Source organism: Saccopteryx bilineata, chromosome X (assembly GCF_036850765.1).
Source record: "Saccopteryx bilineata isolate mSacBil1 chromosome X, mSacBil1_pri_phased_curated, whole genome shotgun sequence".
In the NCBI taxonomy this organism is placed as follows: domain Eukaryota; kingdom Metazoa; phylum Chordata; class Mammalia; order Chiroptera; family Emballonuridae; genus Saccopteryx; species Saccopteryx bilineata.
In genome coordinates this window covers 136,261,907-136,289,496 of record NC_089502.1, presented here as the reverse complement: position 1 = coordinate 136,289,496, position 27,590 = coordinate 136,261,907, and the positions used below count along the sequence as shown (strand labels likewise).

Sequence of the window (27,590 nt, the reverse complement as noted above, 5' to 3'; positions counted from 1 at the left end):
GGTTTGGTTCCTAACCTGAGAGCATATATCTTAACACAATGTTTTTTAGACTGAATTTACAATTGCTTCATACAATAAGAGAGTTAAGAAATTGGGACACATTCCAAGACATTTGGGAGGCTGGCGGTCCCAGGTGTTCAAGTGACAATCTGGTCTCTGGAAGCAAAAAGCAGACAGAATCCACAGAAGCCCCAGTACATAAGTGCCCATGAGACCACAGGAGTGTGCAAAGCTAGTATTTATTGAGTGTCTGCTTTATGCTCAGCACTATTCAGACATTGTGGGTAAATACAAAAGATTTAAGAGATTGGGTGCCCACTTCAGAGGGCGACATGCAGCTGGGATTTCCATTAATTCCACAGTTAGAGAATGATGGAAGTGAGTTTCTACCTCCAGTGCTGGGTTGAGGAGGGTGTGTCATGGAGGCCCCAGGGGCTACTTTATTGTCTGGAAGATGATGATTAAGTAGCTGAAGTGAGAAGGCAACATCTTCTGATACTCTCTGGATTCTTCTCTCTTCTTTAGACTTGTCATGCTGAGGAAGGTATGGCCTAGTAGTCCAATCATCACTAGGCAAATCACTATAGTACTTAGATTAGGTTAATGTGAAGAGTGTGTCATCCTTTATGCTTGAATTAAAATGAAGTGAACAATGTGTGTCATTTTCAGTCCCTGAACCTCCATCAATTCACGTGCTATATTCTTAAAAGCTATCCATCCAAACTCCATGCAAAGCTCCTACACTGAATCCCACCATATGCTTTTTTCTTTTTTCAACTTCAGCAACACAACAGAAATTTGCATTTCCATTACCCTTCAAAGGGTAATGGGAGGCCAAAGACACACTTACTCTATTATTCTCAAAGATAAAGATCTCTTTTAGGAAACAGAAGAGAAGTCAAATTTTAAGGCAGAAATAAATAGTAAAAGCAATACAAGTGAAAAGGTCCTCTCCTCAGCATGTCTTCTTTGGACAATTTTCTTGAACAAAGCCAAGAGGGAAAATAATAGATTTGTCTAAAATGAAGTTTGAACATCATCACCATTTTGGAATCCTGGATTATTTTCTCCTTTACTCAAATTCACAGAAGGATAAGGATTTTCTTCACTTGTTGCTTGCCTTTTCCTGTAAAATAAAATGAAATCACCTTAATATACAATGTCCCTGCCTCCCTTGGACTCATTAGGCCCAGGCATCTTTTACATCTCAGCCTCTAATCATGGGGCACTTGTTTGCATATCAGTTCCCTATTAATGGACTATGAACATATGCAGTGCATTGGGTTCACTTCTTTGGCTCCAAGATTGTCACTATGGCTAGCAGAGTGGGAGAGACTGGTTAGGATATGAGCTATGGAGCCAGAGAGAGGGATTCTTTGTGCATCAGCTTGCCTGTCCGTAAAATGGTGGCAAGTATGTGGAGTCAATGAAATAATGTTGGCAGAGCACTGGCAGCACCTGGCACATAATCCTCAATAAATATGAATCATTATTATTATTTTTAGGGACTCCATGGTTATTTATCCAATTTCCTCATACTAAAGAACTTCTCTATATGGAAGTTACTATATTAGTAACTGTGTAAACTTGAGAAAGTTACTTGGCTTCTCTGAACCTCAGTTTTACATATGCATGAAGAAAATTACACATTTACGTCATAGATTTACTGAGAACATTAATGTATGAAAGTACTGAGCAGAGTAGCTGGTCTGATTTTTCTGTGTACCTTCTATTATCATCGTGTGTGGCATGAAGGAGAACATATTTTAATGAATTAACTTTGGAATAGTATCTCATGTGCAAATTTTTAGTATGAAGAAGAGTGCTTACTAAAGTGAAGATTCTGATCCAACAGGCCTCCAAGAAACTCATCATTTGGTTGGGTTTATGAAGGGAGCTTGGACGTAAAGAGTGACAGAGAGGCTCTATGCATCCTTTCATATTTTTAAATTTTTAACCATATGGATGTATTCTAGTCAATACCTAATTTTTAAAACAAAGCTAATTTGGGAAACTAAAGAACTCTGTAGTGAAGAAAACTGAGCAAAATAGACTAATGCATGTAAAAATTCCATCAAGAACATGTTTAAACAATCTGAAGTATGCACAGAGTTCTAATAGATGCTATAACATAATTATATAAGTCCAACAAAAGTAAATAATGTCTCAAGACCAGGGGAAAAAAATCTCATAACAGAGCAACACTATAAACCCAGTCTCTAATGATTTAAATCCTCAATGAACTTGGATCTCCAACTCATGAACAAATTAGAGGGTACCTGCCCCATGAACTAAGGGGACGATACTGAGTCTGTGCTACCCAAGGAAGAATGAAGATGATTAGAGAGTAGCAGTTTGAAGTAAATCTCAGAGCTCATTCTTGAATGTGTCACAGTTCCAACCCACCACCAATCCAGTATCTAGGGTCATGTCTAGACCAAGGAGGATTCATCTGTAAGGATAATCCCCTGAGCCAGCTCACTGCCGAGTTTGCAGTGCCTCTCGGCAGTGGAGAAATGATGCTGTGGCCAGGATGCAGTTGACCAGGGCATGCCAGTCAGCCCCATCCTGGCCTCTCCTGTGTGGTAGGGCTTGCTAGGAAGGTGAAGTGCTGATGAAATGTGGTAATTGCCCTGTACAATCTACTAGTTACTGCCAATTTTCACATGAGCTTCCCTAGCCCTTTCTGTTTTAGGAAAGAAATCCAGGAAAGGTCACTTACTTTCTCCGGTCTCTGATCCCAGTGAAGAGGAGCACGCCAATACCAGCCACTACCACTCCCATCACAACCCCAAAAACAATCAGCCATATGGTAACAGGTGGCTGGTAAGAGGGTCCCAATGTAGGCTGAATACCCAGGAACTCCAGGCTGTTGTCATCCAGGCGAAAAGCATCATTGATTCGACTCCGGGACATCCTATTCCCAAGAGCAAAACACTTAGGCAAAAGGAACACTTAGGCAAAATAAAATGATGTGTAATTATTTACTTCTTATATCATTGTTCCTGAAAGGATTTGATAAAGCTTATCGTAAGAATGTACACTTTAAATAGCAATGAAATCAAAGTGGATCACAAGGTCCAAAGAAAAATATGAGCTTTAAAAATTATGCACCTTTAATATCTTGCAACCTGAATTAGGTTTGGCAACAGCTTCATTGAATAATTGGTTACAAGTGTGGAAACATGCAAATAACTAAAATTTGTTCATATGTGATGATTGTGTTGCAGAGTTTGCATATTTGGCAAGAACTTCCCTTCCATCAGAGTATGTCTACAATGACTTTATATCAAATAATGAAAAAAGACAATTGAATACACCTCTTCAAACGTATTGGGTCTTGTACCCAGTTGTGTTTTCCAAATAAAAAGAGATGACATTCAGAAGCAGCACTGGGAAGAAACTCGGGAAAGGGGCCTTTGCCAATTTCTCCAGCACTGGGATGGAATATGGTTGAATTTTATAGATTCAAAGAAAAAGGATGAAGATTATTTTTAAAACAAATACAGTAGTGAAATGGAGACTATTCTTGATCAAAAACCAAAGTGTCTGGCATCCCATCATCCTACACTTGAGTATAGTGTAGGTTAGAAGGTCAGAGCCCGGCCAGGGAGGGAGAGAGGTCAAAGCAGAATTAGTCATGTAACCCTTGGCAACCTTAGCAGCCTGAAAGTGTGTCAAGTCATTCTGAAAACAGGAAGTTTGAGGCCCCCTGCGCCTTGAAGGGGCAGTTGGGCTCTTTCATGATGATCTCAGCTGACAAGTTTCACCAAAACAGAAACAAGCCATTCGGAGGCAGTTGGTGAGTCTCTAGGTGTGGTTAGGTTGTACACCCCACTAAGCCAGATTTTCTAGGCACACACACTGTCTATCAGGAATTAGTTCTGCTTCCAAAAATGAACAGCAGCTCAAGAGGGCCACAGCATTCCCCTGGCAAGGTATCCTAAGCTTTTTAATACAAAGGAACCATCTACATGTACCCATTCTTCATTTTTGCTGTTTTGGGAAACAGTTGAGGCAAATTGGGCAAGCTTCTAAATACTTACTGCCCACAGCAAGTCCCTCTGCTTGTGTGGAGGCTAACCAATGTCTAAGGAAACCTATGCTTGCCTACTTTGTTTAGTTAAATGAATCCTACATCAAAGTCCAATAGCAAATGGTGGCAATACCTGTCCATACCCCTTCTGCACTTAAACCATTTTCCATGAGTGCTGGCCAGACTTTCCTCAGCTAGTCCCTGCTGCCTTTGTGTGAGCATTTTCAGGCCATAAAATTCTTCCCTGCTTGCAGGCCAGAAATGCTGAGGAACTAATGTCACCTGTAAGCAGTCCTCAACCAATGACTGACAGGAGATAGCAAATAAATACTCCAGTTCTGCTGGGGCAATATAGGTGGATATTCTATATGGTCTCCCAGAATTCCCCAGCAAAATGGAGCTGTAGTTGCCCACAGTGGTAATTTGTTCAATAACATGTTATACATTATCTTCATTTCATCTCTGTCTCCTGTTCACATTTCTCTATCACTGTTTGAGATCATCTCCCAAATAAACCACTTACACTCAAATCCTTGTCTAAGGGCCTGCATCTGGAGAAACCCAAATCAAGACAATTCCCTTGCTTGAGATCCTTTTGAAATTAAAACCCAAGATTTTAAGATGAGGTGAAACATAAATGATTCAGACCAGTGGATGGCACACAGTAAGAACACCCTCAATATTAGTTATTGTTGCTTTTGTTAACCCCTTCGACCTTACAGCTTGAAAGTAAAATATCACCTGATGGCCTCTTCAACTTCACTTCTAGGAATGATGTCAGACAAGTTTTTAGGTGAAGTGACAAAGAACTTGAAGGAGATTCTTGGTTTCAAATCACTCACCCACACATCCTCCTCCCTGTGGAAAAACAAAAGAAATGTCTTCCTTTGTAGCACAGAGAACACAATGAAAAGAATGACGATTTCCACTGGTTTAAAGGAGACTAGCAGAGGACCACAGGGTTAAGTAGAGAGCCATGGGACAGGGTAAACAATGGAAGAATGTAATTGTCCAAAAAAGCTTAACACTGCCCAAAGCACAGGGACTCAGGTACCTAAGTTGTGATAGCATGTATTGGCATTATCTGTTCTGCCACCATATAAAAACCACATTATTTTTAATGAGAAAAATTTCAAACTAAAAACACCAGAAGAATCAGCGAGGAATTATTGGTGACAGGATCGTGATAAACAACATGGTGGGCAGCGATGACTTAGTAACGTGGACAGAGGTGTTGTACTTAATCCTGTAATGTTGTCCCCTCGGCAGAATTGTCATGTTACACCCACGGGTATGTGTGAGGAGCGGGGCTTACAGGACAATGTAATGAGCCTGTGCTTTCATAGTGCCAGAGTGACCCTAATAAAATCTAAGTCAGATCATGTAGCTCACAACCCTTCTCACTCAGAATGAAAGCCTTGCGAGGCCTACATGAAAGTTCTTCTCCCTTTCTGCCCCCAAATCCCGCACTACCCTGGCCACAGGACCTCCTACTGTCTTCAATTAGCTCACTCTGCTCCAGCTTCACGGGCCTCCTTGCTGTTCCTTCAAAGGGGAAGGTTATCCATGCTTCAGGATCTTTCCACCTGCTATTTTCCCCAACCGAAATATTTCCCCTCATTGTCTGCACTGTTGGCTCTCCCTCCTGCTTCTGATAGTTGCACAAATATTATTGAGGCCTTTTCTGACCATTTTAGTTGAAATTGAACTCGATGTACTTCTGCACACACACCAGCACTCCCTAGCCCCTTTCCTGTTAGGTTTTTCTCCCTAGCTCTTATCATCATCTCATTTTACTATATGTCAGTTCTATATTTTGTTGCTTGTCTGTAACATATGTACACAAAACATATCCACTAGAATACAAGTTCAGAGAAGGGAGGTTTCTGCCTTTTTCTTTCATTGTTGAGGGTGGATGAGACATTTGCGGAAGGGAAGGAAAGAGGAAAAAAGGAGAGGAGAGAGCAGGGAAAGGTAAAGGAAAGGAGAGGGCCTTTATAAGGAAAATGCTCTTGCAATCTACAAATTAAATAAGTCACAGTCCTTAAACAGAGTGGCCCACATCCCAAGATATCAAAGAAGTTTAAAAGTTATGAGGAGGGTTTTATTTCACCTGAATAAAATGTTAAGCCTAATATCTTCTCAGACCCAAGAATAAACATAGTACTGCTTGGAGTAACTTGAAAGCACAGCAAATGAACTCACCTAAAAGGAACTGTCTGGTTCTTGACTTTTAAAAAATACTTTCTCATGGAATACGCAACAGATGACCGGAAGAAGTACATTTCATTGTCATTCCATTCATACTGCGAGTTCAAAAGAAAAAACACTGTTCAGTAGGGATCACAGGATACATGCAAGGCTTGACAGGCCACAAGCATTGGGTTTTTCTTTCTAATATTCCAAGGATTCTTGCTATTCATTAAGTCAGCGACCTCCAACTTGAGTGTGCATCAGCATTACTTGGAGGCCTTGTTCAACCACTGCATACTGAACCTTGCCTTCAGAGTTTCTGACTCAGAAGGTCTAGGATGTGACCCAGGAATCTGCATCTCTAACAAGTTCCCAGGTGGTACTGATGTTGCTAGTCAAGCAACCAGACTTTAAGAACCACTGAGTTCACTCATTCTTTTATTTTAGTTGATTGTAACATGAAATAAACACTCTGAAGGCAGGTTTATAGATGGGAGCCATGTAAGTTGTCGTTTTGACTAAAATGTCCATCTATTGTAGACAAATACGCTGAGTTTTTACTATTTTTATAGTAAGTTCTCAAATATGTATAAGTGTAAAAGAAAAAGAAACTTTAGGTTCAAAGGAAAAACTAATTTCATAAACAACAAGGTAATTTGTTCTTGATTTTCAGTGCTAAATAAATGTCATGTATTTGCATAGCCTATGAAAAACTTGTTGAAACAAAAAAATTTCTCTCTTTCCTCCAGTAGCTGGCAGTAGAGATTAATGAATAGCACAAATTTTGCATCTCTCCTTTCTAAGAAAAATAATTATGGGACTTCACAAAAGAATTGTTACATTAGCTTGAGCTCCATAGTACTCAGGTTCTGGGGGGAAAAACGTTGCTTTAATAATAATAATATTATTATTATTTACTACTACTAATATTCTCGTTATAATTTCTATATTAAAAAAATAAAGGTTGAGTTCTCAAAAGATCGAATTGGATTTTGCCATGAAATAGCTTGAGCTGGACAAACATTCTTGCCCTGATGTGTAGTAGATGTGCTAGAAGAATACACTGGTCTCATCAAAGGAGACTTGCTCAGTGAATTGGCCTCAGTATGTTCAAACCCTCTGAGGACTATTAAGCAATCTGTCACTGCATTGAAAGAGCATGTGGGATAAATGTCAAGAAAAAAAGAAGATAATTGAAAAGGTACCTGATCCACTCAATACTTTAAAGTTATTTAAATTTATTAGGTCAAGGGAGAGCTAGTAATGACAGAAAGAAAAATAATCCCTGAGACACTCAATGATCATTAAGAAATAGGAAGTTGAACTGTTAGGGTTTGGGAGGTGATGAACCTCTGTTTTTATTATTTCTTTCTTAAATGTTTATTCTTACTCCTACTATGTTACTTATGTTCAGATGTCTTATTTATTTACAGAAATTACACTACAGGAAAAGTAAGGGGATAGAAATGCAATCTTTGGATCTATCCACTGCGAATAACAATTTACTACAGCACCTTGGATTGTTTTATCCAATAGTCTCAGACTGTCCTCTAATCCTGCAGAGCCTTCAGGGTGCCATGCCCCCACCCAGGCCTTTGATCCTCATTTGCCTAACACAACTCTGTCCTCTTTCCCAACCAAAGCCACTACTTCTTCAGGCTGTGTAACCTGAAACAGATGTTGAGAAGAAAGCACTAGCCGACTAAAGTAATTCACAAGAAGGTGTAAGTAATATGACTTTCTGTGAAACATTTTGTTATTTTGAAATGTATCTCTGTGTCAGTGATTCTCCAACTTTGCTATAATCAAAATCACTTGGGAGTTTTCAAAACTCTTGACGGCACACCCCAGAGCAATTAAGACAGAATCTCTGGGAGTGGGATTCAAACATTACTATTTTTAAAACATTTCATATGACTCCTATGTGCAGCCAGGTTTGAGAAAGTGTTCTAAATCAGAGCGTCCTGGTCTTTATTATTTATACAAATGACCTGGGGCTTGTTCAAGTGCAGGTTCTCATTAGGCAGGTCCAGGGCTGGGGCCCAAGATTCTGCATTTTTAACAAGCTTCCAGGATATAGAGGATTGACTGAAACAAAGTGAAGCTCCCTACATGACTTCTAAAACCAATCTCTCAAAATATAATCATATTCTCATCCTCAAATACAAGTAATGGTGATAAGAGTGAATCAAAAGAGTGGATATTTGATATTAAATTTAGATGTTTACTCATTGGTCTTCATAACACCTTCAAGAAAAAAAGGAGACATAGTAATCCAATAAGGAATGTGTTACTGAAAACAAACACAAGCCAAAGGCTAGAATGTGGAACTTGTAGTCCCTAAGAGAACCATGTGGGCTCTCATCTTTAGATCGCACTGAAATGGGCTTATTGTATCCTACTTAAGGGAGTACACTGAAAATTCATGGACACACTATCCAGAATACTCACTGCTTTGTCTCCAAGAGCTGATTTTAGGCTTATCCTCACTTTGATGCTTTGCTCAGAATCTGATTAAAGAGAAATCACAGACTGTTGTTACAGATGACAAATTGACCATGTGTGTTTATTTCCTTCCCCTCCCAAGATCTCACTAAAATGATAATAAAGAAATTTTGTAAAAGGTTAAACACACTTGGAAAATGAGATGTAGTGAAGGAGTGGTAAGTACTTTCTCAAGGGTGAGGAAGCCATGACCTAAAGTGTACACAGAGGTAGTGCAGACCTCAAAAGTCCCAGAGAATCCCAGAGAAGCTTGGGATTCCAGTGGTAGATAGGAGATACCAACTATTCCAATATATCTATTCTTTTCAATCTCATCCCTTTGCTGCTTTTCTGGGTTGAATCTACTTCTTTCTGGATTCTATCTCTTGTTTCTTGAATTAACTCTTTTTTCTAGCAATTACTTTCATATTTCTAAACAATTTGTCTATATTGTTATTTATTTTTTAAATTGGATTTATTAGGGTGATGCTAGTTAACATAATTATACAGGAAGGAGGGTAGAGGGGGATATACTGTTTCTTTATCGGTCAGTTTTACACATGCATTTCTGCCTACTCTTACACTTCCCTTTATCACAAAAAGCCACAAAATAAAGGATATAAAATAGTATATTTCTTGGTTCTGAAGACATAATGATGTAAATACTGGTAATTTCTTTACTAAAAATTATTATTAAGCTTTATTGTCTTTGAACAGCAGGATTTTAGTACAGTGGGGTTGGGGGCTGTTATACCCTTTTATTTTAAATATCAGGCTAACAAACCAGGAGGGGTGTAATTTTTCCTGTACATAGAAGGTACTCAAGAAATACTGCTTCTGGTGAACACACAATGCAATATACATATGATGTATTATAGAACTGTATAACTGAAACCTGTATAATTTTATTAATCAATGTCACCCCAATAAATTCAATAGAAAATTTAATAAAAAGAAATATTGTTTTCTCCCCAATAAAATAGAATAGCCATCATAGCAGTCAAAAGCAGGGTCTACACAGAGTGAGAACATATTCTGCTGTGTCACAGCCCCATGAGACTGGGGCCAGAGAAGAATAAGGGAAGAGGAATGGGAGTGAATTGAAATGTGTCAACTCAGTGAACTCACATGGACTCCACTCGGTACTCCATCCTACAAAAGAATCCTTGTTCTGCTCTTCCAGCCAGGTAGACAAAGGCTTGAAGTAGTTGAGCAGTGGTTTTACATCCATATTCTTTTTTCCTACAATACGTTCCAGTGCTAAGGTCCAGGGTTCTGATTTTCCAAGTCTCAACATTTCGCTACATGAGAAAATAAGGGGGTAAGTTCAGGGCCTTTTGAAGAATTTTGGATGTCCATATATTTACCTGTATGATCTATCACTTCTCCTCTTTGACTTGGGTAAGTTTGCTTCTGGCAAATAAGAAAATAGGGTATGTTAACAGCTGTATTCATCCTTCAATCTCTTCTGCCTTCCAACAACTACAAAGGAACTCAGTATCAATAATATGGAGAAAGGAGGTGGCCTGTTGACCCATTTCATGGTCTAGGTTCCCGTGTGACCACAAAATAAATAGTTAATTGGTGTATGAGGACATTTTGAGGCCAAAAGTTTTCTTTTTACAAGAAAGAAATCAAATTTCAAGCTAGGCATGGAAATGAGTGATTTTGGATCCTAGGAGAGGTTCAACACTTTGAAACATTTCTTACAGCAGCTTCTTCCCAGCTTCCGTGGAGTTTGAGATATCACACTTATGCAGGTCACCTTCATGTTGAGCTAGTTCACAAAGGGCTTCTTGAAACTGGAATTGATAAATGGTCCTTGTGAAATAACTATAAAAAAGACAAAAACAAAAAAAAGTGAGGCCCATGTTTAGTCACTGTGGTAGAGTCATAGATTGGGGCATATATTTAAATTCTGAGGTCCTAGTAGTCAAAGAGATACTCATCACACCTCTTGTTCCAGAAAGACCCAATCATAATAAACCCTTACAGAGTCATCATAGCCTACTTGCATTTTTGTATCAGCTGATAAAAAGACAGTATTGTTTTGTTAAATATTAGCTCACATTTATATTTTGTTTCACAGATTTATAGCTCTTTCATATAAATGATGCTAGCCAATTCTTATGGCAGGTCAATAATATTATTTCCTATGTACAAATAAAGAAATTGAGGGTCAGCAAATTCTAGATCTGGGGTTAATAGGTGAAGAACATAGGGTTTTACACTTCACGTTAAAAATGCTCTTTCAATTACAATTGCTCTGAACTCTGCCAGTAACAAGAAGACAAACAAAAATCCTTGTTTGTTTTTCTCCCCAAAGAAAATATCAATTCTTTGATGGTAAAGATCTCACACTCTTTTATCTAACCCAATAAATTGTGTTGAGTTAAATCGAAAGGAAATTGATCATCTATTCTGAGGTTTTAGCAGAGAGGTGAATGGAACCAGAGAAATCATAACCATCACTTCATAGATCCCTATTTCCTTGCCATTAGCACAGCTATCCACAAAGCCTACAAATTAAACAGTGAAAAGAAACTGTAATTTACCGGATGAATGAGTAATCATTAGCGACATGGAACAGAGTTGCAGGGTCACAGTATGTTTCATCATGGGGCACAGGCTCCACCACTCCAACTATTTCTCGCCTTTGGGGAAAAAGAAGATATATTAGCTGTGGGTCACTCACCGTGAGAAGGAAGGGTAGGGTGCAGTTAGTACTGTTACATCAGCCAATGGTATTTATAAAAGAATTCATTATTAGGTAAAATAGAAAAAAGTGCCCAAAATTATAGACTATAGCCCATTATGTGCTTATACCCTTCTTTTCATAATTCAGCCAGACTACATCATTGGAAAATAATTGTCTTTCAGAACACCAATTTAACAAAGTGCATTGTATGGCCAAAAACATACAGTGAAAGTCCTGATATTTCCTCTCTGGCACCACAATTTATGTGCTCCTGGAAGACAGAATTTTGTAAAATTGAAATCTTACTTATTCTGCAAGGCTAGCTCAAATGTCCCCTTCTGTGAGACCTTCCCCTGTTCCCAGCACACTGAACTTCTCCAGCTCCCTTAGCTTTCTCTAGCTGTGCCTCCTTTGCCATTCTTCTCTCCATTTTATAATTATTTACATTCATCTCCTTCCCCTGGAGTCTGGAGCTCCTAGAGAACAGCACTGTGTTTTGATCATCTTTATAGTTCCAGTGTCAAACAAGGTGTCTAATACTAAAAGAAAATGTCATGTGTATTTCTTGAATGAACAGAGTAATTAATGTGGTAATGAACCAAATTAAGGGTCTGATTCCATTAAATAAACTAAAAGGGATCAAAACATAATTCATTTAGAAAAAAGGCTAGGGTAATCATGTATTTGGCATTGTTTAAACTTAATACATTTGTCCTACCTGATTGTGGGATCATTACAGACACAATTTCAGTATACTCAAAAGCTAGAAATCCCAAGTAGGATTTATGTTAACAACAACAATCTTGGCACAAAAGTGGCACTGACTTAAACTTATGGATATGGGGATGAATGTTACATAGGTAACTCTTCACTACAAAAAGGAAAATAAATGGATAGGAGTCTAATAGATAGTGGGGGGAAATTTTCCTTCCTTCCTCCCTCCCTCCCTCCCGCCCTCCCTCCCTCCCTCCCTCCTTCCCTCCTTCCTTCCTTTCTTCCTTCCTTCTCACCCTCCTTCCATCTTGTCTACCTTTGTAATCTTTCATCTAAGGTCCATCCATTTATTTCATATCCATGTGTGTCAGGGACTGTGCAAAGCACTTGGGGAAAAGTGACGAATAATGCAGTGCTGAAACTGTTGAAAGAAATCATTATCTGTTGCTCAAACATGCCAGGCTCTCTCTAGCTTGGAATTTCCTCTGTTCCCTTCTACCTGGTTAACTCCCACACCTTTCTCAGAGATAAACTTGGGTGCCTACCCTCATCTGACTCATCAGATTGGGCTTGGATGTTCCCTTGACTGCTCATGGATCCCCATTTCCTCTCATCACAACACAACATGTTGCAGTGGTTTCATTTTCCACATCCCTTCATAGACTAAAAAATTCTTTTGACATCAAGGACAATATCTGAAATGATCAGCATTGGATCCTCGTGGCTTTGCCTAAGATATAGAATCATTTGTTTGTTTGTTTAAAAGAATAAACAGAATGAATGAATTGATCACTTCCTAAATAGTATCATAGTTTAATGGGTGACCAAACACTTAAGAAGACAGAGGGTGAAAAGTTGTGTTACGTGACTCTGCTGGGGTCTGAGGAGAGGGTACCCAAATAAAGACTTAAAACATAAAGCAGTTAATGGGCGGTGGTGGTGGTGGTATGTGTATGTGTGTGTTGTGTGTCTGGTGATGGCATTTCTCTAGCCTACATGTACTTCCCTCTCATTTTCACACATTTAACCCTACCCCAGAAGATTTCAAGATTTAACTGTTGAAATCTGTGGTATTCTAACTATGGAGAATTCTCTGAGAACTCAAGTCCTGGTAAGGTTAGACTGGCCTATTACAGAAGCAGACCCTGAGAAAGACAGGGTCCTGGGAAATGACCCCAAGAAACACCGACAAAAGAGTAAGGAAGTGAGAAAGGAAAAGAAAATGGCCATTAAAGGGTGTGTTATCAAGCAACTTACCAGTCAAATACTTTTAAGTAAACAGCAAACTCATGAGAAAACGTTTTACTGATTGTATATTCATTGACTTACTTCATTTCCCACCACTTTTTCATCCACTGCTCTTTGGGAATTTCACCCTTGAAGACATCCCACCTCCATTTTTCTAACATGTAAGTGAACGGTAGAGTTCCAACAATAGTAAGTGCTTGTTTGAGTAGAAAGTTTATTTCTGTTTCTGAAAGTAAAATGAAAAAGGATAAATATTAAGATGAGGATGACAGTAGATGTTTTGTCCTAATCTCAAAATATTCCTCAAGATATACCTACTCTAAGGATGACTACATGAGAAATACTGACAGTGGACATAATGATATGTACATATTCATTTTCTCAGAAAAAGGATTTGGAGTACAGTCTTGGATAGAACAGATAAGATAAATCCACAAGTAACTCCTAATCCTCATGTTTTCATTAGTTTCAATTGCTTTCCTTAAATACCTCTTATCAGAGCTCATTAAAACTATTTTATCTACTTTCCCAGTCATACAGTTTATTTTTGTAAGTTCCATGAAGGCAGTGACTGGTAATATTTCATTCAATACTGTATACCTAGCCTGGTGGTGTCTGCTACATGATGTCCTCTCTGTGTTAAATAAACAAATAATAAACAGATGTGGCCAAAAGCCAGCAAAGGAGGCAGTAAAACAAACAAACAAACAAACAAAAAGAACTTCCCTAGGAAGAAATCATCTACTGCATAATCAGAAATATAATGTACTTTAAATGCACTGACATCTTCCTTACCTGAGTTTAAAATGCTTTAAGAAATTATATTATTTCATTTATCCTTTATTAGTGATATAAAAACACAGTAGAGCTCACTCCAGTATATAAACGAAGCTCCCTGAAATGTAAGCAGGGGCTATTATCTATTTTGCACACCATTCTATCTCTTGTGTCTAGAAATATGCCTTGCACATAGTAGGTACTCAATAAATATTTTTGGAAGTAGAAAGGGAAAGAGAGAGGGAAGGAGGGAGAGAAGGAATGAAGGAACTTATATGTTTTACATCATTCACTAATCAGAGGCAGAGCCAAGAAAAGGAGTTTTTCAAACCAGTGCTCTAATCATGTTTAATACTATCTTTGTGATTCAACCATCTTTTCCTGCTGCCAGGGAATATTTTTTTAAATGATAAAACAAATAATTTTCTATAAATTGATTTGAGAATAATATTTTAAAATTAAGAACCAGGCGTGGGTACCTTGAACTGCCTTTCCTTTGTTTCTTCCTTCATGGGAGGATGCCACTACTCATTTATTACTTCCTGGGTTTGCTTACAGGAATTTTTTCAGACATGATGGCTTTACACTGACCTACTCCCAGGTTCTCGTCATATCACTAAGGTAAGGAACCAGAAATTAAGGCAAAGTGAATTGCCCACACAAGAATGGAGCTCATGAACTTGACCTCATTGACCAATACTTCCATCCAGCTAAAATGAGCGGATAGAATATTCAAAAAAGAACATATTTGGCTCTAACTATTCTTCTTTTATAAAGAAAAATCAAAAGCCATGGTATCTTATGAAGAATCTGGATCTTGTGAATATTTGTTGTGTTCTATCAAGTCTAAGTCATCCAAAGAGAAACAGGCTACCTCAGGCAGTGATATTGAATAATAGCATGGATCTGAGAGGATGTTGCAAGGACAAAGTCATGCTTCTGCTGGACGAAGAAAACACTTCAGGTCCTGGCTGGATGGCTCAGTGGTAGAGCATTGGCCTAGCATGTGAATGTCCTGGGTTTGATTCCCAGTCAGGGCACACAGGAGAAGCCAACATCTGCTTCTCCACTCCTTCTCCTCCCGTCCTCTCTCTCTTTCTCTTCTTCTCCTGCAGCCATAGCTCCATTGGTTTGAGCGCATCAGTCCCAGACACTGAAGATGACTCTGTGGAGCCTCTGCCTCAGGTGCTAAAAAAATAGCTTGGTTGTGAGCATGGCCCCAGATGGGGAGAGCATTGGCCCCATATGAAGGTTGCTGGGTAGATCCCAGTTGGGGTGCATGAGGGAATCTATCTCTCCATCTCCCCTCCTCTCACTTGTAAAAAAAGAAAAAAGGGGGGGGGAACATTTCAGTCCCTTTCTTTTTTTTTTTTTTTTTTTTTTGTATTTTTCTGAAGTGAGGAGCAGTGAGGCAGGCAGACAGATTCCCGCATGTGCCTGACTGGGATCCACCCAGCACGCCCCAATGCTCTGCCCATCTGGGGTGTTTTCTGTTGCGGTTGGAGCCATTCTAGCACCTGAGGCGGAGGCTATGGAGCCATCCTCAGTGTCTGGGCCAACTTTGCTCCAATGGAGCCTTGGCTGCGGGAGGGGAAGAAAGAAACAGAGAGAAAGTAGAGGGGAAAGGGTGGAGAAGCAGATGGGTGCTTCTCCTGTGTGCCCTGGCCGGGAATAGAACCTAGGACTTCCACACACTGGGCTGACGTTCTACTGCTGAGCCAACCAGCCAGGGCCACATTTCAGTCCCTTTCAACCTTGGTATTCCACCACCTGTTCTTTAAGAAGTTCTAAATTTCAAGTTATCCTTTACTTTGCATAATATTATGGAGAAAGCTTCAGTTTAGGGCTCTGATCCTGGTTTGGCCATGTTGCTTTTTGACCTCCGGCTCGTTACTTTCCCTCTCTTGTCTTCAGCTTGCCTCCTCTGCAAAATGGTTTTTAGAAACTGTTCCCTCTAAAATTTTGTGAAGTTTTTACCTACCACCAGAGAGATCTAGTCGAAAATTCTACACTAATTAGCTAGGTGACCTTCAATAAGCCATTTCTGTTCTGTGGGCCTGTTTAAGCATCATTTAAAAAATCTTCTGGTAGGTGTATTTTTAGAGTCCCAAGACCATTCAGTTACCTCTCTTATGCCCTTTTCAAAGATACAAAACTACAAATCAACATGTCATGATAAATACTTAATTTTTTTCTTTACCAGTAGTAATTTCCAGTTACCCATAAATACCTTATACATTATGTGTCAAAAATCAAATATATCTTATGCATGATAATAAATACCTTTGCCCACATCTCTAAAACAAGCTATGAGAAAATGTCTGTACCTTGGTCTTCATAAAAATCAGGTGACAGAAGACCCATGGCTTTCAGATGCTTAGGTGTAGCTACAGATAGTGACATAATCTCCCCGACAGCTTCATGGAACCCTTCATTAGCTCCACTCCTCAGTAGGTAGGGCTGTTCAGCATATGCCATGTCATACTGGATGTGGCCCATCTCATGATGGGCTGTCAGGAAGTCATCCATTGTCACCTTTGTGCACATCTTGATCCTGCACATAAATGCACTACTAGATGAAAATGAATCTCATTGAATTTCATTTAATCATCACAGTACAGTTGTATGGGATTTTTCTAGCATGAATCATCTTTCCAAGATTTATTCACCAATGAATCTTAAAGACCTATGTTTTAAGTTCAAGAAACTGTAGTGGGTGCTGAATATAAAGTGGTGGGCAGGGTTGCATCCTGTTCTCCTGGTCACAGACTAACAAAGAAAGATAAGCAGAGCCTGGCCTGTGGTGGCGCAGTGGTTAAAGCATTGACCTGGAATGCTGAGGTCACCGGTTCGAAACCCCTGGCTTGCCTGGTCAAGGCACATATGGGAGCTGATGCTTCCTGCTCCTCCATCCTTCTCTCTCTCTGTCTCCCTCACTCTTTCTCTCTCTCCCCCTTGGCCCTCTCTAAAATGAATAAATAAAAAAATTTAAAAAAAAGATAAGCAGAGTCCTCTACTACAGTCTGACACAAGTACTCTGTAAGTGATCAGCAAGCATGGGTTTGGGCATAACAATGAATGATGCAGGCAGTCTCCTAGAAGCACTAATAAGGTCATAACTGAGGATACAATGAGCAATCTGGACCTGGATCAGCATGCAGAAATATGCCAGGTGGATGGCAGGGAGGGACAAAAGGTTAGCATTCTTGAAGGTGCTCAGTGAGAAGGGCTTAAGAATGTGCCATTCAGGACACTGCAAGCAGTTTGATACAGCCAGGATAGAGGAGTAGTAGGAGAAGGGGCTAGAAATTGACAGTTGGGAATCATTAGCCTGTAAGTCAGGGAGTGAATGTGGTGGCCCATGAAGCAGGTATAGGTAGAATGCAAGAAAAGAGGGCCAAAGACAAAGCCCTGGGAGGTCCCAGTATGCACAGGGTGGGAAGATGAAACTCGTTCAGAGAAGTTGGGGAGCGAAGTCAAAGTAGTATAGAAGAGGATGACAATAAAGAGGCCAAAGAAAAATAGCATTTCAAAGACAACTTATAAAAGTTATCTAATGCTGTGGCCCAATGAAATAACGACTGCCTTTGGCAATTACAGGTGGTCCTTTGCAAGTCAGCAAGAGCAATTTCATTCAGGTGAATATAAGGGGTCATATTTCAGTAGGTTCCTAAATTAATTTTTCTACTGCTCTGACCATGTCATCTCCCTGGTAAATACCTTTTAAGGACTTCCTGCTGCTTAAGAATCAATGTACCCCAACATGATCTGTTTTTCTAACTTGGTTATTTTCTCCATTCTCTTTTGAAACAATTTTAAGAATAGCTACTATATATGTAATATCTATTGGATGTAAGATCATGTGCTAGGAAGCTTACATATACTAATTTATTTATTTATTTATTTTTCTGAAGTTGGAAACAGGAAGGCAGTCAGACAGACTCCCGCATGCACCCGACCAGGATCCACCCGGCATGCCCACCAGGGGGTGACGCTCTGCCCATCTGGGGCATTGCTCTGCCGCAACCAGGGCCATTCTAGCGCCTGAGGCAGAGGCCATGGAGCCATCCTCAGTGCCCGGGCCAACTTTGCTCCAGTGGAGCCTTGGCTGCAGGAGGGGAAGAGAGAGACAGAGAGGAAGGAGAGGGGGAGGGGTGGAGAAGCAGATGGGTGCTTCTCCTGTGTGCCCTGGCCAGGAATCGAACCCGGGACTCCTGCATGCCAGCCCGACACTCCACCACTGAGCCAACCAGCCAGGACCACATATACTTATTTTTAAGCCTCACCCTACTACTAGAGTCAGTAACCTATAGCCTGTGGCTGACCCCCTGTTTTGATAAATAAGGCTTTATTGGCTCATAGTCATACCCATTTGCTTATGTGTTATCTAGGGCTATTGTCATGCCACAAGGGTAGAACGAAGTAGTTGCAACAGACCTGCAAAGCCTAAATGATTTACTCTCTGACCCTTTGCAGAAAAGAATAGCCAGCACCTACTCTAGTGGATGCTGCTGGGGTCCTGCCCATATCTACTTCACCAGGCAGATCCACCTATCTCCCAGTTGCCTGCAGCGTAGCACTTAAAGGCCAACAGCTGCTTCCTTCTTTGCTGTCCTTGGCTAAATGGAAGGTGCCTCAACCAGGAAGTTATGTCCCCACACACTTGGCAGTCCACAGTCAATGAAGAAGAAGCAGACAAGGAATATAAATTCATCCTCTTCCCTGCCTCCACTGTCTCCCATTTTCGTATCAGCCTTGCTACCTGAAGTCATTCTTCCCTAGGTCCCAAGCTGTGGGATGGCAGACCACATTCCGTCCATCGCTTGGCTCAGTTAGCATGGAGTTCTTCCAAAATCCTTCAGTCATATTACGAAGGCCAACAGACATAAAGAACTTCTCAGCCTCCTTGAATATCCTCTCTGCATCCCAGCCCTAGAAGAAAGAAGAGCATTTAATTCTAGCATTAAAACAACACAACGGCATTCTTTCCGTTGGATATGTATAAAGGCATAAGATTTCTGGATGGCAATTTGGTGACATGTATGGACAGTTTCCTAAGTATTTGTATTCTTAGTCTCAGTAATCTTGTCTCTAAAGAACTAACCTAGGAAGTTCAGAAAATAGGTCAAAGAATTAAATTTAAAATGAGTTTTTGTTTCTTTTGTTTTTAATTGAAATATATTTGACATATAACATTGTGTAAATTTAAGATGTACAACATGTAAAATGATTTTCAATAAGGAAAAAGTAGAAACAGCCACTAGAATAGTTAAATAAATAATGATGACTTTGTGAAATGGAAAATATAATATAAATTAATAAGTGAAAAGTAGACTATGTAAACCCTTTATATATTATATAATCTTAAATAGTGCTTCATAGTCTGTATGACAGTCTAAATTTCAAAATGTTCTGGAATCAGAGAGGGGCAGCAGTAGATGTTTCTCATTCAGCAAACTCTTTTGAGAGCCAGTGGCCCTGGAGCTGACACTTCTTTGGAAATAAAGCTGTTTGTGTAACTGGCAGATACTTCATGAATCACTTCTAGTAACACAGAAAGTTTCCTCTGGTCTTGAAGATCAGTCAAGCCTGGTTTTTCTCCTGTGTCAGCCCTGGGGATATGAAACAGGCTATGACACTGGCTTTTTATGATTATTGACCTATAAAGGCTTAATGTCAGACAATATTGGTCTTAATGAGTATGGCATTCTTGAGCAGAATGAATGTATACCAAAACAGTGTAGACCAACAAGAACACTTAACACCTGTTAAAGAATGAATGAATAAAAACCACCCTGGAAATATTAGGAGTTCTGAGTTCAAACCTTAGTTGACACTGACTGTCTTTGTGATTTGGGGCAAAACGTCTATCCAAGCTTCAGTTTTCTCACCTACAACATGGAACTATCATAATCCATGTCCTGATAATCTCATAGGTTTACTGTAAAGATAACATTAAGATACATGGTGGGTATAAAAACACTGTAGATAGGCTAAGAGGTGACATAAAGATGGGCCTCTGCTGCTGCCCCACTACAAAATGGAGCTGCAGGAATCTAGAGACCCTTACAGCCTCATGTTTTTATTCAGCTGTGGACTTTCCCCAGGAGTATGTTATATGTGTGAAGATATTCATTGCATTACTGATTTAAAATGGTTAAGAACACAGGTGAATTAAGGTCGATTGAGGCCCCAGGTGCAGAAGAAAATATTGGGCCCCTTAAAATAAAAGAAAGACTAGTTGGCTCAGTGGTAGAGCATCGGCCCAGCATGTGGAAGTCCCAGGTTCAATTGCCAGTCAGGACACACAGGAGAAGTGACCATCTGCTTCTCCACCCTTCCCCCTCTCCTTTCTTTCTCTCTCTTCCACTCCCACAGCCAGAGCTCCATGGGAGCAAAGTTGGCCCTGGCGCTGAGGATGGCTCTATGGTCTCCACCTCAGGCACTAGAATGGCTACGGTGGAAATGGAGCAAGCCCCAGATGGGCAGAGCATCGCCCCCTGGTGGGCATGCCGAGTGGATCCCGGTTGGGCACAAGTGGGAGTCTGCCTGCCTCCTGGCTTCTAACTTTGGAAAAATACAAAAAATATTTTTTTTAAAAAGAGAGAGACAGGGAAAATAAAAATATGTTAACCATATTTTTAAATAAATAAAAATATTATGTACTATTAATGTTTTATTTCCAATTAAATTTGAATACAATATATGTACAATATAATTAATAATAGCATGATAATACTAAAGTTTTGAACTAATAGTTGAACATATGTAAAAGTATAATTATAATTAATGATAGTATTCATATAATAAGAGTAACAATCAGAAGTTTGAACAAAAAATCATAGAATTATACTTGAAATTAAAATTACAAATGTGAAAATATTTAAATAAATTTTTTTCTTGCTTTCGTTTTGCAAACTTATTAACTATCTCATCACAATCAAACTAATTTACATCCGTGCATATTTGCATATATTGTACGCCTGCACTGCAGAAGAACCTTTGTAAGTACAAAGTAGCAAATACAGTTCTATTGCTCCAATGAGGGCCTATGCAGCATAATAATGAAATAATAAAAATAAGCAAATATAAACATACTATCATGTTTTACCGCTGATTGTAAACTTGTATGTAATTAAAATTGCACATATAAAACTAAACTTGGTGTCATTAGACAAAAATGTAAAGTTGAGGATTTAGATTTAGTTTCCAAAGGCTCTTCTTCCTACCTTGTTCACCATTGCCTGAGTAACATCTATGTTTGGTTTCTGTCCAAAGGGGACTGTCAAAGGGTACAGATTTGTCCAAAATCTACCCCACATATCACCTATTAAAAAAAGATTTTGTTAATATATAAAAAAGATAGCAGAAGTATAGATCTGATATTTGTAAAATGTATGAGGTGATATTGGTTAACAGGCCATAACCTAGTTTATGTGCTCCCTTTTCACTACCTTTTTTTCTTTGTAGGTCATCCTTTAATTCCTATCTTTTGTATATAAAACCATGTAAATAAAAATTTTCAAGCTAAATTTATTTCTTATGTTGCAATCTTTTCTTGGAAAAGTGGTTTACAATGTCAATGACATTAAGTACCTTAAATAACAGGTAGGGTATTGCCTGATCAGGTAGTGGTGCAGTGGATGGAGTGTCGGACTGGAATGTGGAGGACTCAGATTCGAGACCCCAAGGTCGCCAGCTTGAGCATGGGCTCATCTGGTTTGAGTAAAGCTCACCAGCTTGGATCCAAGGTCACTGGCTAAAGCAAAGGGTTACTCAGTCTGCTGAAGGCCCACGGTCAAGGCACAAATGAGAAAGCAATCAATGAACAACTAAGGTGTCGCAATGCAAAACTGATGATTGATGCTTCTCATCTCTCTCCATTCCTGTCTGTCTGTCTCTATCTATCCCTCTCTCTCTGACTCTCTCTCTGTCTCTGTAAAAAATAACAGGTAGGGTATTGATCTTACTGAGAGATATTAAAAATGGAGATAACTTGAGTTTTTCATTAAGCTTATTGCTTAGTGAAATTATCAACTGGTTGGCCTACCTCTTTCCAAAGTTAGTCATTACTAAGCAATGAGTCAGTAAACTCTATGAATAGTGACACAAAGGATATTAGAAGATTTTTGCATATAAATAATGATGACTTTGTGAAATGGAAAATATAATATAAATTAATAAGTGAAAAGTAGACTATGTAAACCCTTTATATATTATATAATCTTAATTAATGCTTCATAGTCTGTATGGAAATCTAAATTTCAAAATGTTCTGGAATCAGAGAGGGGCAGCAGTAGATGTCTCCCATTCAGCAAACTCTTTTGAGAGCCAGTGGCCCTGGAGCTGACACTTTTTTGGAGATAAAGCTGTTTGTGTAACTGGCAGATACTTCATGAATATATCTATTAAAATATGTCATATGTGATGGGCTGAAATATAGTCCACAAGTAAAAGACCAAAAGGGACCCAACAAACAGTATGGCTTCAAAAACCCAACATAACCTTAACATAAATGAATAGAATTAATAGTGTCTAGAACAAAGGAAGCCTCATTTTTACTCTATGTTGGTCAAACTTCCTCTGGTATAACTGTTCAGTAAAGGGCCCCAGGTCTTGCATGGTCTACAAAGACTCCATAGTAGGATCCAAAGTTCTTGGAAGATTGATTTCCCTTCTAAGCTAGGCATCTTCCTTCATGAAAAAGACTTCATTCATTATTCATATGTAGCCAAATCAAGTACTTTCTAACTGAAGTTATTGCTGCAGTTTAGAATAAACTTATGAAGATTTAACTCAGCCTGCCCCTTAATTCTAGAAGGCTTCTCATGGCTATCTACCTTCAGCCTACGAAGCTTCTTTCCTCTGACAATATGATACTAAAATCCCAAATTCTACCTCAAGAGCTTAGCCAACCAACTTGCATAGTAAGATTTGTTTCACCCATTTCCATTCTCATTTGAACTTGCAGTTCCTTCTCTGGTTATCTTAAATAACCAATTTATCTTTACATTGTAGCCAACATAATAACTGTTCATATACAAAATAATGCAATAGAGAATGATTTCAAATGACCTTTCTACTGAAGACAGTGCTTTCAAAATGTGATCTCTACAATGTTACTAATTCCATTCATAGAATTTTTCAAAAGTTTAATGTTGAGCCTCACTCCAAAAAACAACTTTGGTAAAAATAACATACAGCAAAGTACACAAAGAATTCAGTTTCTTACCAAGCAAATGGGCAGGGAGACATCCAGTCGGACTGATACGGGAAGGGTAGACATCCATCAACTTTTTCCTCACATATGCATGAAGATGTTCATATAATGGTTTAATCTGAAAAGTCCAGGAAGAAAGTTTAAGACCAAGAGAACCCTGCTCTTATTCCCATTCCTCAACCTTAAAAATAGAAGCTTCATTAGACAAGTAGAATTTCCCTAAATTCCCATTTCTTTTCCTCTCAAATGTTCTGGAGCATTTGAAAGCATTTCTTCTTTCCAGATGTTGATGGTAACTAGCTTTACGGCTTAAAGCAATAAACACACCTGGAGGAATACAGGTCCCAAAATGAAAACAGATGCAAAAACACTCATTTCTAAAATGCCACTTACTTCCTTTGTTTTTAAATTGAAATATCATTTACAATACTATAAAATTCACCCATGACATTTAGTAAATTTGTACTGTTGAGCAGCCATTACCACCACGCAGTTTTAGAATATTTCCTTACCCCCAAAAGGTTCCTTGTGCCTATTTGTAGTCTATTCCACTCCCACCCTCAGCTCCAGGTAATCACTGCACTGATTTCTGTCTTTATAAATTTTCCTATTCTGAACATTTCATATAAATGAAATCACACAATATGTGACCTTTTGTGTCTGGCTTCTTTTACTTAGCATAATGTTTTTAAAGTGCATCCATGTTATTGCATGGATCAATAGTTCATTCCTTGTTATTACTGAGTAGCATTTCATTGTATGAATACATCAGAGTTTGCTTCATTCCTCTCATGGATAAAATTCACCAGTCGTGGAATGACTAGGTTGTTTCCAGTTTCGGGCTACTATGAATAATGCTTCCATAAACATCCATGTATAAGTCTTTGTATTGATATACATTTTCATTTCTTTCATATAGACACCTAATAGTGGAATACCTTAATCATATGGTAAGTATGTTTAACTTTTAAGAAATTGTCAAATTATTTTTCATAGTGGCTGAACCATTTGACATCTCTGTCAGCAGTGTATAAGGGCTCCAGTATCTCCGTATCTTCACCAACACTTGGTATTGTCAGTCTTTTCTAACCGCAGCTATTCTGGTGGGTGTGTAGTGGTTTTTAAACATGGGTTTAATTTCCTAATAATACTTTACTTGCCTATTTGTCATTTTTCTCATGACATATTTATCCAAATCTTTTGGCCATTTCTCTTTCTTTGTGGGGGTTGCTTGTTTTGCTTCCATTTTTGATAGTGCTTCCCAACTATGGTTGACAGAGTAGCTACACATAAAAAGTTGGAAGGCACAAGGGTAAGAGGGGAATATCAATTGTCATGAGGAAGGAAATAAAACCAATGGCTCTGCTAACAAAAAAAGACAGTGCTTGGCCCCAAGTAGTTCACAAAGACCATTCCTTCCTATAATCTTTCCTGTTTATAATGTTGCTGTTGGTAATTGCTGGTTAGTGGCTGAAAAGGGGAGGAAAGTAGAGCAATTTTGATCATCTGTAGGAGTTACCCTGTTATATAAGATCTTTTCAAGGTCTAATATTCCATAACTATGAGGCCTTGGAATGGTTGACTAGTGTGTTAAGAACAAACCAGAACACAGGGTGAAGTGGGTGGAGGGATTGAGCTAAGAATGACAGAAACAAAAACAAAAACAAAAACAAACTCATGGACATGGACAACAGTGTGGTGACTGCCAGGGGTAGGGAAGGCTGAAGGTGGAGGGGTATGGGGAGATAAATGCTGATGGAGAGAGACTTGCCTTGGGAAGGGGGGTGAACACACAATATGGATATAGAATTAGGCACCTAAAACTGTATAATTATGTTAATCAGTGTCACTCCAATAAATTCAATAAAAAAACACATTTAGGAAATGATTCTTGAAAGCCTGGGGGAAGAAATTCACACTATTCTTTACAATTTCATTACAAAAAATGAATAAATGTCTATCAAATTGACTTTGTTCAGTCTTGTAAATAGCAGGAAATACAATGACAAATGGGGAGGAAAAGGCCAGAATGCCTTTGGTCACTGTCCCTTTTTCCTTTGCACTGCCCTACATCTGTCTCTCAGTACAATTCCTCAGTTACCTCTTCAAAGATACGGTCCACATCTTTAATCAACTGGCTGCGGTTATATTCATAGTCAACTGTCCCCTCGGTTTCATAATCTCCTCTCCAATAATCCCCATAGTCCTTGTAATCTGTTTTTAAAAAGAAGAAAGAGAAGAACATAAGGGAAAGAAGGAGTTAAAGCACAGTATGTACATAGATTAGCCTTGACTAAAGGTTTAAAAAAATCCAAAAATCTGGCACATTTTTACTGTCTTTCTAAATATCAACTCAAAGGAATGCAAATGAATAATAACACTAGCTAATGTCTGTTAAGAACTTGAACTGTGCCAGAAATTTAAATGCACTGTCTCATCTAATATGCTTAGTCTACAAGATTGACATTATTATAATTCCCATTGTGCAGATTAACAGCCTGCTTTTAGCTGCTTAAATCATTTGTTCAAGGTCAAACAACTGGTAAGGCTCTGAATCTCTTAACCCTGGGTCTCTACTCTCTCCATAAATCAGTTTGCATCTTTAGCTTTGAAATAAATATGTGACTGGATCTGAGTTTTTAAATTCTTATTTTGTTCAGGGCCTTATATTTTCAAATCCAACCCAATTCATCTTAAACATTGATACTGTGGGCCTGTGTTTATTTGCAAATCATATCTAAACACATACATTTCTGTGCATTTCATGTAATATCTCATCATCAGGAAACATGAGCTAGTGTTAGGGTATTAGCTAATAAAATTTGCAAAAGTATATTAACATTTTCTACTTTTTACAGGCATTTTGGCAATGAGTGATCAGAGAGAGGAGGAGAGAAATAAATATTTGGATGGAAGGATATGGTGAAGAGCTATGGTCTCCAGCTTACCTACGGCTAGAGAATATGAGTTGAAGCGGCAGTGAAAGACATTTAGAAAAAATAGATGAAACAAATTCTTCCTTAACCCCAGGAGGCAGTGAATAACCAAGCATAAAGTTATTCATAATGTCATGGCTTCAGCTCACTACTCAGGCAGGAGAGTAAATTAAGAGATTTGGAAATTCCTCCCCATGTTAAGATTTTTATGACCACATGAGTTATGATTACAACTTCAGAAAATAATGGGTTTCCAGCCTAAATTAATCTGATTTTTTTCTTTCTGTGACACTATCCTGAGGTAAACACACAAATGACCTTTAAGAATAAACTGTAGCTAGGTGGGAATTTAGGTGAGAGATGATGTCTCTATCATTCTTTCTGAAAAATAGAATCTCTACTCAATCCTGAGATCACCTCCGGAAACTTGGGGGCCTGAGACCTTCCCAGATAACTGATTTGTTTGAGGCCCTTTAGTTGAGTCTCACTTTAGATCTCTTTAAACTACAGAATGTCAAATCACCTTTCTTTATTATCTAGCAGGGCTTTTGAGACAAGCAACATGAATTGTTCATGAATTCAGGGATGTTCCCTATCTCAAAGAGCAGCCTTTGTGATTTATGAGAAATAGTCCCATGGTCCCAAAGAGAGCTTCGGGACCTCTAGAGACCAGCAAACTTACTGTTTCCTCTTGCGAACTCATTTTTCAGAGCCACATACTCTTCATATAATGGCCTCAGCTGCTTGCCGACCTCAGACCTCCAGCCTTCCCAAGCCCAGAGCCGTTGATTATAATCGCTGCTGTTATGCATTATGTTATCCAGGCCTGTTATTGAAAAGCACCCAAAGGCAAATGAATGTGCACTTGCAAAATTTTTATTTGTAAACAATTACATAAACTTTCAAGAATTAAAAGTAAGGCTGGCAGCCCTGCCTGGATAGCTCAGTTGATCAGAGCGTCGTCCCAACATGCCAAGGTAGCAGGTGCAATCCCCAAACAGAATACAACCAGTGAATGCATAAATAAGTGGAACAACAAATCGATGTTTCTCTCTCCCTCTCACCTTTCCTCTGTCTCTCTCTAAAATCAATCAGTAATTTTTTTTTAAAGTAAGGCTGGCAGACATCAAGATCATAAAGTTATGAAATAAAATCTCATGATTCATTAGTTTTCTTATAGTTCAAAATATTTTTTCAGAGAAAATAAATCATTTAACTACTAACTTAATTAAATTACTTGAATGTGACAGACTTTACAAATGTAGTTTTGCTAAATGTTAGAAG

The 27,590-nt window shown here is 38.8% G+C and overlaps 1 protein-coding gene across 1 annotated transcript in view; it reads right to left on the bottom strand.

The window, feature by feature from the left end:
• Window positions 1–220: 220 nt before the first annotated feature.
• ACE2 (angiotensin converting enzyme 2) overlaps window positions 221–27,590 on the bottom strand; it is a 42,117-nt gene continuing 14,747 nt past the window's right edge. Inside the window, exons 5-19 of the mRNA XM_066248859.1 lie at window positions 26,989–27,132; window positions 25,472–25,584; window positions 23,383–23,488; window positions 21,380–21,477; window positions 18,913–19,082; window positions 16,478–16,704; window positions 13,455–13,599; window positions 11,269–11,367; window positions 10,424–10,546; window positions 9,842–10,014; window positions 8,681–8,739; window positions 6,242–6,342; window positions 4,778–4,894; window positions 2,723–2,917; window positions 221–1,126 (exon numbers count right to left, since the gene is read on the bottom strand). Of these exons, the coding sequence (XP_066104956.1) occupies window positions 1,018–1,126; window positions 2,723–2,917; window positions 4,778–4,894; window positions 6,242–6,342; window positions 8,681–8,739; window positions 9,842–10,014; window positions 10,424–10,546; window positions 11,269–11,367; window positions 13,455–13,599; window positions 16,478–16,704; window positions 18,913–19,082; window positions 21,380–21,477; window positions 23,383–23,488; window positions 25,472–25,584; window positions 26,989–27,132 (1,979 nt within the window). The 3' untranslated portion in view covers window positions 221–1,017. The remainder of the gene's footprint in view (window positions 1,127–2,722; window positions 2,918–4,777; window positions 4,895–6,241; window positions 6,343–8,680; window positions 8,740–9,841; window positions 10,015–10,423; window positions 10,547–11,268; window positions 11,368–13,454; window positions 13,600–16,477; window positions 16,705–18,912; window positions 19,083–21,379; window positions 21,478–23,382; window positions 23,489–25,471; window positions 25,585–26,988; window positions 27,133–27,590) is intronic.